The 13,469-nt window shown below is 46.5% G+C and overlaps 1 protein-coding gene across 9 annotated transcripts in view; it reads right to left on the minus strand.

Moving 5' to 3' along the window:
• ZZEF1 (zinc finger ZZ-type and EF-hand domain containing 1) overlaps positions 1–13,469 on the minus strand; it is a 129,959-nt gene that overhangs the window by 91,394 nt on the left and 25,096 nt on the right. For 8 of the 9 annotated variants that reach the window (XR_014786139.1, XM_084822807.1, XM_084822806.1 and 5 more), the window contains 6 exons: positions 11,019–11,190; positions 9,284–9,483; positions 5,288–5,498; positions 3,524–3,640; positions 2,657–2,835; positions 666–764 (listed from right to left, as the gene is read on the minus strand). Coding sequence is in view for 8 of the 9 variants with exons in the window: in XM_084822807.1 (XP_084678933.1) it covers positions 666–764; positions 2,657–2,835; positions 3,524–3,640; positions 5,288–5,498; positions 9,284–9,483; positions 11,019–11,190 (978 nt within the window). In the remaining variant the exon portion in view is untranslated. Of the gene's footprint in view, positions 1–665; positions 765–2,656; positions 2,836–3,523; positions 3,641–5,287; positions 5,499–9,283; positions 9,484–11,018; positions 11,191–13,469 lie in introns of those variants that run through there. The other variant, XM_084822809.1, reaches the window with a different exon arrangement.

Consider the following 13,469-nt stretch of genomic DNA (forward strand, 5'->3'; position numbering starts at 1 on the left):
GATGTGCTGGACTGCAACTCCCATAATTCCCAAAGAAGCTATGCTGGCTGAGAATTAGAGGAGCTGCAGTCCAACACACCTAGAAGGTACCAGGTCATGAAAGGTACAGTATTCGTCAACACAGTGGGCCTAGATGGCTTTCCAACAGTTCTGGGGGAGTTTCCTGTTACATCACAGCTCTTAAGGAGGGGTGGGGCTTGGCAACCCACTGTGATCAATATGTAAGACATTCTGTGGACAAAGCCTCCTTGGCTCTTAGTTCCTCTGGGAAGGTCCTGCCGCATGAACTGCCCAAACTCAGCTGGACAGATCTTGTGTGAAGACCTTCTCTGTTTCTGTGCCTGGGATGCCTCTGTATCATTTTCAGCCTGCTCGATATCTGACTTAAATTTGCTTTTCTGCCCCATTCCTTGCTGCTCTGTTCGATATTATCGATTAGCTCCTGTTTGCTGAGCTTTTAATGTTTCAAACTGTTGTTTTGTTGCAAGAGAACGATGCTGGCTGATCTCTTCCCAGTCTCTGTAAGGAAGCCTCTGAACAAAAACACAAGACTTGTCCATTTACCCAGAATTTTACCCAGAACCTTCTGGATAAAGTTCTGGGTAAGAAAGGCAAGATGCAAATGTTTCTAATAAAATATAAACAGAATCAAAGCGAGCCCTTACCATCCCCTGTCCACGGCTCCAAAAGGAGATTTTCAGGACCCGATTTGTCTTCCTTCCCTTTGACATCACAGGCCTGCAGAGTCAGTCGCAAGGGTGCTCCTGGAGAAGCAGACAGACAGGTCTGTCAACAACAGATAGGGACTGTCCACCAATGGCACCCCATAAGTTCCTCAACCTGAGGTCTGGCAAAAACTACCATTTTTCTAGAAATGAACACACTTCATTAAAAAAAGAAACTAATAATCCCACAGGTGCATTTTTTTCATGAATACAAAATCTATGACCCAGGTTTGTTTCAATCCGAGACAAGAAAAGTACCATGACAGAAAATATTCAAGAAGCCAAAGTTCCTTGGCTTCTTGATCGATCGATCGATCAATCAATCCAACTAGGTCAATGTCTGGCTTCTTGAGATCTGAGGAGGGCTGCTAAGTGCTGGAAATGCCGTTCAAACCTGTATCCACCTACGCTTACGACCACCGGGAGGGGTGGTGGATCATCTGCAAGGCTTCTTGCGGTAAACTCAAGCGTACTTCAGTAGAAGGGATGGAGGGGAAATCCATCTGGTTCGCATTTTCATACAAACTGACCTAGTTCGCACTTCCCAAACAAATACACGAATCAGAACACAATCCTTGGTATTTGCAGTTCTCCAAATTTTGCGATGCTGAAGACAGGCTTCAAGATCTATCTTATATATGCAGGTCATTCCAGTGTATGGCTCATGCAGTACAGTAGACAATTCTCTTCCCCTGCCAGAACCACTTCTGAAGGTGCCGCACGATCCTGAGATTCACCCGTCACAGAGCGCTGACATTAGGCAGGTGACTTCAGACTTGATCTTTAGACATCTGCTCAAGGCCTATCTCTTCACACGAATTTTCCCTGAGGGATGACCCAGCCAGTATGGTCACAAATCAGCCAGATTTTTTGTGTGTGCTATTATTATTATTTCATTATTATTTATTCCATTCATATCCCACCTTTCTTCCATCTTGGAACTCAAGGTGGCTGCATGTGGTTCCCAGGTGGTCTCCCCTCCAAGCACTGACCAGACCCAAACTGCTTAGCTTCAGCAAAGTAGCTGTCTCATGTGCCTTCAGACCATGCCTGGGACTTCTATTGTTACACGTTGTATTTCTATTATTCCTGTTAACTGCTCTGAGCATTTATTAGAAAGTGGTATATAAATTTATGTGATACATTATACACCACAACAATGCACCGCCATTTTGCCTCTAACCCCACACAAGCATCCTTTTCCATCCAGCTCTAGTTCAGCTTTCCCCAACCTGGTGTGCTCCAGATATGTTGGACTGCAACTCCCAGCAATCCAACGCTGGACCCTGGGGTTTCAGGAAAGAAAAACAACTACAGGGATCACAGATCTAAGAAGCCTGACACCTGCCAAACTGTGGTATAGAGAAGATCACACACCCAGGTGTAACACACTTGCTGATACCGTTCGAACATGCCCCAGAGCTGAATCCCCATCCTATGGTGGGGTACGGGAAATGAGGCGTACAGAAGACACACTCCCCGTTGTGGCTGTCAGGGGGGCCTATGTCATCCTGATTGAGGCATGGCCCAACAGCAGTGTAAGGCCAGGAGAGGCTCCTGGCGCACCAGGACCGGGTCTTCTCAGAGTTGGGCTGCTTAGGAATGCAGCCCAAAGTGGGTGGTAAACTCCATCTCAGGCTAAACACCAGCACGAGATCAACAGTCAACAACATAAGGAAACGTTGAACAGAATTTTGAAGAGAGAGTTCGAGAGGGTGTGAAACTGTTAAGAGGTAAACAGGTTGGGTCCACGAACTTTAAATCTTTACATTGCTGCTAGGTTTTGTTCTGTTTTTTTTATTTTTATATTGTAGTTTCACACTTTTATATTGCATTTTATCATATTTTATTTTATGGTTTTAATTGCTGTGAACTGCCCAGAGCACTTCGGCTTTGGGGCAGAATGGAAATGTAATAAATAAATACATTACCGTATTTGTAGAGCAAATTTTGCCTGACGGTGGCCATGGAAGCGATTAGAGAAGCAGCCTTATAGGGAGTTTCCAGATGGCCAGCGATGGCGCACAGCGAATTCAGCACTTTTGCGATGCTCCCTCTGGCCAGGGAAAACGCCAGCAACGTGAGCTCTACCTCTGGAGTTGTACAACAGCTGAGAAAAGGAAGTGAGAGTTTATACCAAAAAAAGAAGAAGCTTGAATTATCTTTTCCCTACAATCACAGGTTTCAAAGAAGACCACATGTGAAGAATCTCCAAATTCTATTACGAGGAGACCAGAAGGGGAAAAAATCCACATTCACTCATTTCACACAACTCACAATTCTATAAACGTCTACCAAAAGGGTCCCCAATATGGTGCCCACAGGGGCCTCCAATGGCACTCACGAAGCCCTCCCCGCCCTGCAACCTTAAACAAAGATGTTTTAAGAAAACGATGAAAAATGTTACAGCAGTCTTCTCTCCCTTTGTAGCCTCTAACCTTGCTCCTTCTCTCCCCTCTACCTCTTTTGCCTTGCTATTTCTCCCTCCCCACTTTTTCTCTCCCCTGCTATCACCTCTTTAGCTCACACTTGACTGGCCAGGCCCCCATAGCAGCCATTATATGACTAGCCACATCCACTGCAGGAGCCATTTTGTGATGGCACCCATAGCAGTTTCTCAAATTCCCAAATATGCCCACAGGTCCAAAAAAGTTGGGGACCCCTGTTCTATCACATCCCCTCTTGGACTTTTTTTTTTTTAAACGGGGAGGGCTGTGAACTAAAAAGCTAGACTTTAATTCTGTAACAACCATTCAGCACCCTCCTCCTACTGTACTCTGACTCCATTATTATTATACCTGGTAATTCCCAGGAGAAAACTGTCCACTTCTTCCAAAACGTTTGGGGATAAGAAACTGGAGAAGTCTGTGGAACCTGGGGACAGCGAGAGCGGTGGCATATGCTGCAGAGCCTTCCTGGAGGACGAGGGAGGGGAAAGACAGCATCTAGTCAGAAACAACCTCACGCCAATCACGACAAGAAAGCACTGCTGAAGTCGAGAACGGACGAGGTTTGCCACAACACAGCAGCGGAGGAAGTATGTCACTGAGAACACCTGCCCATGTGGGGCCTGGCTACACCTCTGTATTATTTTATTATGGTTTTACTTAGGGTTGTTTGTTAGCCACATTGGGACCTTGAACGCGGGGGGAGGGGGAGGGTTTACCATTTTAATAAATAAAAATAAAGAAATCTGCTCTGTAACAGCTTTGCCCACTGACAATTCATGACTTTCTCCCCACCTTCACCCCACCTGACAGAGGAAGCTAGAGGACAAAGAAAACCTCTTTGAATTTTCAGTGGCTTGTAATTAAAATCAACACAAAGGTACAGTATCTTCGGGGTATGCGGCAGTGGCAGCAGCAGTCTCTTCTGGCCCCTGACAGCCAGTGTCACAGTCCAGGTAAGCAGTTCCTCCCTCCGGAAAGAGGTGCAAGAAAGAGCTGCAGATGTTGGGTTGGATGCTACTTTTAATCTGCAACCGTTATGCTGTTATTGTATTTTAACATATTGTTTTAATGCATTTTTATTGCCTCTGTAAGCTGCCTTGAGTGCCATTTTTGGTAGGACGGTAGGGTACAAATCAAATCAATAAATAAATGCCCTCAGAATCTGGATGATAGTAAAGATGTTCACCCAACAAAAACAACCCTCCTGCTGACCTAGAGTTCTCCAGGCCCTGGCAGTTAATGTCAGCCTCACACAGAGGCAGTCATTAGCTTCCTCTCCGCCCCCTCTCCAAGGAGGTAGGGAAGGAGAAATGAAATAGAAAGTGGTGTCCTCCACCAAGAATTTCATCACATCCTCTTAAAAAGTTGCTCCCGAAATTAAAAGGGGGCTTCCTTTTTCTTTTTAAAGTACACAATTTGTAAATGACTTTTCAGATGCCAAAGTGCTGCAAAAGAATAGTCAAACGAAACATCTTAAAAGCACAGACTGAAGATGACATGTGCAGAAGGAAGGTGCCTCTTCCCAATTCACCCACCACACCATCTGTCGCTCAAAGTAAATCCATTTTATGAGCTTAATGCCTACAGCAGCCTTCTCCAACCTGGTGCCCTCCAAATGTTTTCGACTTAAACTCCCATCAGCCCCTGCCACCATGGCCAATGGGAAGGAATGCTGGGAGTTGTAGTCCAAAACATCTGAAGGGCATCCGATTGGGGAAGGCTGGCCTAGAGGAATACCTGACCTTACGTGAATGTGGATGTACATATATACTAAATGCTAGGAAGAAAAATGTAGAACCAGTGTGGTGTAGTGGCGAGAGTGTTGGACTGGGAGCCAGGAGATCCGGGTTCTAGTCCCCACTCAGCCATGGAAGCTCACTGGGTGACTTTGGGCCAGTCACAGACTCTCAGCCCAACCTCCCTCACAGGGTTGTTGTTGTGAGGATAAAATGGAGAGGAGGAGGATGGTGTAAGCCGCCTTGGGTTCCTTGCAAGAGGAAAAAAGGCGGGATAGAAATGCAATAAATAAAATAGAGAACGAAGATCGTATGCGTTGCAAAAGAGAGAAGTGCTCAGAGAAGAGCCACAGGGCAAAGAGAGGCTGGCACTCACTGAGTATTTTGCAGGATAGCGTGAACAATTGCAGGGTTGGTCTCCATGGATGCCGTGACCAGGGAGGTCAAAAGCGACCAGTACCAGATCGCCGAAGCATCGCAGACGGAAACGCCACCCTTCTTCATTCTTTGGTAGCCGATAGCCCTGAGACCGTGGATTCTGGTGTCACACCCGTCGCTAAGGCAACGCTTGATATTTATCTGCACATCTGTCAAGAGTATCAAAGAAGGGTAATTTCTTCCAGGCATGGGCCAAACTGGAAGTTCTACAGCTGAAAGGGAAGTTCCCGATCATCGATCACACTTAAGAACAGCTAACGGGGCACACCGCTGGTGCATGTGCCATGAATCTACGCAGCCATGTAGGCCCCACCACAGCTACTAGCAAATCGTGGGGAGCGTGAAGACGCTTCAATTCGTCTTGCGTCAAGTTGCAGCCAGGGTCAGGGTGCTCATCCCAACGGCGGAGGGCAGACGAGCAACTTCACCAGCAATCCAAGGCGTGGCTCATTTTGCTTCGTGCGTACCCTTCTGGGGCAAACCCACCTTCCGTCAGGCTCTGCATGCACTGGTCTGCCTGGGAGGCAGGTGCTGGGCAAGCAAGCCTTCTGGGAGTGCTGAGAACGTGCTTGAACTGGACTGACTAGAGCGTGGAGGAACCTGTGGTCCTCCAGGTGCCAACTCACATCAGCCTTAGCCAGCATGGCCAATGGTCAGAGGCCATCAACATCAGGAGGGCCAAAAGCTCCCCTCTCCCGATCTAGAGGAAATAAATGCCCAGCCACTTTGCTGAGTCAATAACCTTGGGCACAACTGCACACCACTGCGCCAGCCACGATTCATGCTAATGTCTCCCTAGCTGATTTGGTTATTTCCCATGCCTGGCGTGACGAACGCGGGTAACAGAGAATCCAGGTTCCGTTCAGGACGGGGAGCGTGAGAAGTGACTACCGCTTCCAACGAAGGCGGCAGGAGAGCCAGTTGCCCAACTCCTGCCCCAGAAAGGTGGTGACAAGAAATAACACAAGGATCTTTCACGGCCATGTATATTTGGAACAACTACACTGTAAGTCCTTTACCAAGGGGCCACTGGGAGCGCACGTCCTGGGAGGGTCATGGCAATTCTAGCTCCCATACTGCATATTTTAACCCAGCGTTCCCCAAACTAGCACCCTCCAGGTGGGTCGGACTGCAGCTCCCATCAACCCCAGCCAGCTGCGGTCCGACCCACCTGGAGTGTGCCAGGTCGAAGAACACTGGGTTAACGTTTGGACTGGATGGCTCTCACTACAATTTTTACAATGAGCGAGGGCGTGGACTTCATGAGAGCTGAATGGCAGAGGGAAGCATTCACGTTACCAAACGTGTGCCAAGCATGCCTGTCTTAAGTGGCCAGATCCACTCCTGTAAAGCTACCAGTGCCGGCCCAAGGTACCTCAGTGCCTGAAGAAAACCCAGAATGGCACTCCCAACACCCAACCCTAATGAATATGGGCACAACCCTCTGGGATCTCTTCCTGCTTTTGCGCAGGTCGCGCTCCTCTCAATGAAGTCCACATTGCAGAGTGTATCGCATTGGTGAGATCATAGAATCATAGAATAGTAGGGTTGGAAGGGGCCTATAAGGCCATCGAGTCCAACCCCCTGCTCAGTGCAGGAATCCAAGTCAGAGCATCCCTGACAGGTGGCTTTCCAGCCTCATCATGAATGCCTCCAGTGTGGGAGAGCCCACCACCTTCCTAGGGAATGCTCCATTGTCGTATTGCTCTAACAGTCAGGAAGTTTTCCCTGATGTCCAGCCGGAATCTGGCTTCCTGGAACTTGAGCCCATTATTCCACATCCTGCACTCTAGGATGACTGAGAAGAGATCGTGGCCTTCGTCTCTGGGAAACCTTTCAAGGACATGAAGAGAGCTACTGTATCTCCCCTCAATCTTCGCTTCTCCAGGCTATACATGCCCAGTTCTTTCCGTCTCTCCTCGTAGGACTTTGTTTCCAGTCCCCTGATCATCTTCAGTCTCCCACTTTGACAGCCCTTAATTTCAGCCAAGAACGGCCACTCGAGGCAGACCTACGGTATCAACTCCCAAGGGCCCGCTCACACTGGCTCCATTCCCGAGGGGGGGGGATGGGCTGGTTCTTCAAATCCCTGATCCCCATAGCCTAGGCAAGGACCTCTTGAACTTTCAACACCTGGAGCGCATTTTTCTTGCTTGGATGATCATCAACACCATGTGTATTTTACATGGCCAGGGGAAGGGGGGGGAGATGCAATTACAATAAAGACTCCCCCACCCCAAAAAAGTTACATTCCTTGGAGTGAGCTCTGCCTTCCCATGTTAAAGTTTGGGCAGCCTGAGCCAAAAGCTAACCAGCACCTTTTAAACATTTCTGTTTTAATTAACAGAACACGTGTTGGCAATAGAAATGCTGGCCTACAAGGAGCAGGGGTGTTGCCCAAGATCTCCTCCAAGATTTGCTTAAAATTGTTCCAAGTACATTAAAAAATGACAGAGAATGAGAAGGACCTGAAACAAAATGTGGACTCTACATGGTAAGAGGAGTGGTCCTGTCCAGGACTCCAGGAAGCCTGTAACAGAGCTGTTCAGGCTCCAGGACGGGGGGTGTCAAGAATGGGCATGGTGAAGAAGACCCCCTTTTTTTCTTTCCTGCCCCACTTGGGCCTTCCTCAGCTGTGCTATATAGTACTACAGCCCCAAACTTGAGCTTTTTATAACTTAGTGGGGGTGGGGAAAATTCTGGGAAGTGGGAGAGGGGAAAGGTGTCCTTTTCCTTTTTTTCATCCTGAAACATCCCTGTATAATGCAGAGGTGTGTTTTTTAAGTCTACTTGCAATCCTAGCGCACCCCTGATACTTACTGTAAACTGTAAGGGGCTTGAGCAGGGCAACTCCCTCTCTGCCCTCTCCATTTTCTTTCCCACCCACCTCCCCTACCGCCAAACTGACAACTCAACATTTTGTATGTCCTTGTCAGGCATTTTGGAGTGCTTTCTTTCTTTTCTTTTGAACTTTACAAACATTTGTACTTCTGTATACATGGTGAGTCCACTGAGTATGTAGAAGCCAGTATCTTATTTTTAGGGGTCCCCGTTTCACTTATACACTGATAGCCACAGCCAGGCGACCACCCAATTTTGCTATTTGCATGCATAACAATTCTAGCAATGGATCAAGCTGCAATCCCAAGAAGAGAGAATTCCGAGAAATGCATTTCTGTAATGCTGGTATTTTTGTACAGATTATATGTACCAAGATGTCTGGAGACCATAAAACTGACTTTGAAAAGGGAAAGCTCCAATTCTCAGAGGTGAGACTTTTGCACTGCAACTAACCCATTGCACAAGATTGGTTAGATCGACTCACCTTCACACTATATGTGAGTGCTGCTCCCACAGCTGGTGAGCACCTGTGCTTCAACCTAAAGTCCTGCTTGTGGGAAACTACCTCTACTTTCCTCCCCAGTTCTCTCTCCTACAAGCTGGGCTTTCATAAAAAGCATCAGCAGCACATTCCTGGTGCCTCCTGCAAAAACCCGACAAGAATTGAGATAAACCAGACCCCTTTCCTTCTCCATTCAGGAAAGAAGGGATAGTCTCTTTCCCTTCCTGTTCGGTTTCTGCTAGAGGGGGTGGCTTCTTTCCCTTTTCGTTGGGATCTTCAAGGCAGCAGCGCTGCTTGCACCTTCTTCAAAAGCCCAAGGACAAACAGCACCCCCGCCCCCCTTCCCTGAGTTCTCTGCACAGCCATGGGACTTGCGGAAGGGAGAAGTCAATGGTGACATATGTAACCATTTCAGCTAGCAAGCCAAGCCAAAATTTGTTGACCACTGCCCAAGAAATTTAATTCGAGGCAAGCCAACCTCAGCACCCTAAAGAAACTGTTTTTGAAGTCTTCTCCCCTTACCTTCCATTTGGTCAAAATAGATCTTAAAAAAAAGAAGAAGAAACACCAATTGTATTGTTATTGACTCACACATCTGACTAATGTTAGCGTTTTCCAACAATGTCACGTATCCAGTAACATTGCTGGGAATGTGAACATCGCGGACCTCCTGGAGATTGCTGGCAGTCCTTCCAACTGCTACTGTAACTTGCTGCGGCATATAACTCTGGTCGTTGGCTGCAACAGCAATGGAGAGGTGCCTCAGAATGACATCCGGTTTCATCTTTAAACTGCGAGGCAAAGAGAAAGAGGTAACTATACACCAGCATTGTGGGTTGCTTGGGAATTTTGCTGAAACAAAATGTTTTTATGAGAACGCAGGAAGAGCCCTGCTCAGACTAAAGGTCTATCTAGTACAGCAATGTGTTACCCTGGTGGCCAACAAGATGCCCCAACGGGAAGCCCACAAGTAAGACAGAAAGAGCACCCTCCCACTCATGATCCTTAGCAACTGGCACTGAGTCATACAGTGTCTGGTGCTGGAGGTAACATATAGCCAGCATGACTAGTAGCCATCGGTAGCCTTACCATCCATGAATTTAAAGCCATCCAAGATGGTAGCCATCAGAATTCCACAGCTTGACTATGCGCTATGTGACGACTGTCCTTCCTTTTATCTGTCCTAAATCTCCCACCACTCAGCTTCACTGGATGACCCTGGGCTCTAGTATTATAAGAGAAGGGGAAATTAGTTCAGTATTGTTCTCTAGGGGAGACAATTAGTTCAGAATTTTAAAACTTATTTTTCTTCATGCCCCCTATGGAATTCGCTACCACAAGATGCAGAGATAGCCACCAATTTGGATGGCTTTAAAAGCCTAGACAAATTCCTGGAGAAGGCTATCAATAGCTACGAGTCCTGATGGCTATATGCCACCTCCAGTATCAGAGGCAGTATGACTACATAAACCAGTTGCTTGGGAAGATGGGTGGGGAATGCTGTTGCACTCATGTCCTGCTTGTGCGTTTCCCGTGGGCAGCTGGTTGGCCACTGTGAATAGAATGCTGGACTAGATGAACCCTTGGTCTGATCCAGCATGGTTCTTATGGGTTGTTGTTGAAATGTGCATTATCACGTTGTTTGAACCCAGCATGTTTTCCGCAGAGTGGCTTCTTTTTCTCGAACAAGCCACCCTGAGAACCCATGGTTTGTTGTTGGGTAGTTCATGGTTAATAAGCCATGATTTGTTAATGCGGCTAGGTTCAGATAACATGATAACCCATGGTTCAACAACAACTCACAGTTTAATGAGAACCCACACTCAACCCATACTCAACCACTGAGTGTGGGTTGTGTTGTGAACCCAGTTGATGCCTTCTGTGACACCTGAAAATGAAGACAGTAGGCTTTTTTCCTCTTTAGATTAGAGCTAGGTTTTTTCCTTGTATGCAGATTTAATCCAACAAATAACATTACTTTAATCGAGAGACACCCCTACTAGAGATAAATATATCCCACCTCAGATCAACTGATTGGCATCAGATAAAGGCTTTTTGCTCTACTCACACATGGCTAACAACCAAATGGATCAAGCCTACATGTGGTCAGACTTTACGTGCATCAACCATATTCCAACATTATATCCGGCATGTGAATATCCAGGAACCTGTGAGGGTTAAATGAGCACAATTCTGGTCTACCATCAAAAATATGTTCCGCCTGGAGTTTTGTGTTAACTCCACCAAAGTCTGTCAAAGAGAGAATCATTTTAACCCTGGATATCGTAGGCAGCTCCTTAATCATGGAATGGAGCCTCTTCCTTACCGTATCCAGTGTGATCGAGCACTCCCATCAGACTGCCAGAAGGAGGACGTCTCTCCGTTCGTCATTTTGTCAATGTCAGCAGAATTGGAGGAGGTTTCTATGTGAGTGTAGCACTTTGAAACTGATTTGAGTTTGTCTAACTCCTGGTTTCCATTTAAATCACTAGGGCACTCTGTAAAAGGATCAGAAGGGGCAAAGGCAGGGTAATTAGAAGAACTGCTACTGACATATTGACTTCTGCCTTTCTCTGTGTACCTCCATACTCTTGTTTTCATGCCTTGGGCAGTCTGTGAGCCATTGGGGGCAGAGATCCTTTTTAACTTCTTTGCACTCTACAGATTAGGAATGGGATGGCCATAACAACTGCAGAAAAGTTATCCTATAATATCTAGGTCTAGCATTTATCTGTTTATGACTTTGATTTATACAATTAACACTGGCCCATTCTCACTGATAGTGGCCACACTACTGCCTGCATGTGTCATTCAATACCCCTTAGACAACATGTGTTACCATGAGCTAATTCACACAAATAATATTTCAAAATTAAAAAAAGAACTTCCTAATTCTTTTTCAACACTGTGTTGAAGAGTCTAGAGCCATGGAAGGAGCGTGTACCTTTTAATGAAAGGTAGGCAAACTGGAACCCTCCAGAAATTTTGGACTACAACACCCATAATCCTTGACCACTGACCGTGCTGGCTAGGTCTTATGAGAGTTATAGTCCAAATCATGTGGAGAGCACCACGTTGCCTAACCCTGTGTTTCTGAACTTTCAAAAGCCGATACCCAAAAAATATAGTACGAACAAGTGGAACCTACAACAAAATTCTGCAGTGCATCCTCAGTCCAGAGGATTTTTGCTCAGGAGTCCAGCTAGCCTGGAACAGGGGGCTTCTAGTGCTGTACACAACACAGGGTGGGACAGGTGAGGAAAGAAGAGGAAAAGGACTCCTTTTTTTCTATCCCACCATTGAGACCTCCTCCTGCTAGGGGGCTCAGGTTTGTGGAAGGCTGCCCCATTCTGAGCTGGAGCTTTTTATTGCTATTTAGGGGGTCGCCCTGGAGAGTGGGAAAGGGAGGAAGTCTTTTGCCCCACTTTCTTTCCTTCTGAAACTTCCCCACAGCACACAGGGATGGGAATTTAACACTGCAGCACACATCACCCAGCCCTCCCACTCATTGACTACAAGCTGTTTGAGGCTTGAGCAGGCCAGTTTTCGCTCCTACTGCTCTCCATTTTCCTTTCCCTCCACATCAACGAATATCCCAACATTCCAAGTCTCAACTGCCCCTAACCATAAACTGAACAAGCAGGACCCACAACAACAGGTTGCTGCATGGAGTGTTCCTTTGCAGTTTTCTGGCCACCAATGCCCTCTTCCTTGATGCTCCAATCCATTTCTCCCCCCGCCCCAGTTTTCTTTCCTATGAGGAAAGGTTACAACATCTGGCATTGTTTAGCTTAGAGAAAAGGCAAGTGAGGGGAGACCTGAGAGAGGAGTACAAAATTATGCATGGTATGGAGATAGTAGATAGGAAGACATTTTCTCCCTCTCTCATATTGTTGTCGTTTATTCGTTCAGTCACTTCTGACTCTTCGTGACTTCATGGACCAGCCCACGCCAGAGCTTCCTGTCGGCCGTCACCACCCCCAGCTCCCCCAAGGTCATCTCTCATATTACTTGAACCCAATGGGGTCATCCTGTGAAGTTGATTGGTGGGAGATTCAGGACAGATCAAAGGAAGGACTTCACACAGTGCATAGTTAAACTATGGAATTCACTTCTACAAGATGCAGTGATGGCAGCCAATTTGGATGGCTTTAAAAGGGGGTTGAACATGGAGGAGGAGGCTATCAATGGCTACTAGTCCTGATGGCTGTGCCATGTGTCAGCTTCCCAACATGTGAGTAGAGTCACCATTGTGCATTCTTGACAAAAAATGTACATTCTTGACAGTTTGGGTTTGTTCTGTAGAGTCCTGCGTTTCTGATGCTGTAGCAGTCATTTAATGTAGGTTCTAATCTATTCAGACAATAATTACAAATTTATTAACTGAGTTTACTTTTAAAAGTTTTAAAATATAATGATAATTTTATGAGCAAACTAAGTCATATATAAATTAAATTTAGGAACAGAAAGGCTGCTTTATTTTCCTAAGCACCCCTCCCCAACCTGGTACCCTCCAGATGTTTTGGACTACAGGGCCCAGCATTCCGGACCATTGGCCATGCTGCCTGAGGCTGATGGGAGCTTATGTCCAAAATATCTGGAAGCAACAAAGCGACTTCAGACCTGTAAAGACCACTAAAAAAATAAGTATTGCTTATTTTTCTATTTTTCCCCAAAATTTCCATCCCCCCCCCGAAATGGGGGGGGGGGAAATGTTTTTTCTCTCATGGCCTCAACATTTGCAGAAATTTTACATCTCTACTCTCAGCCATAGATT

Source organism: Heloderma suspectum, chromosome 16, assembly GCF_057233095.1.
Source record: "Heloderma suspectum isolate Gila_16-S chromosome 16, 16-S_ref, whole genome shotgun sequence".
Taxonomy (NCBI): Eukaryota; Metazoa; Chordata; class Lepidosauria; order Squamata; family Helodermatidae; genus Heloderma; species Heloderma suspectum.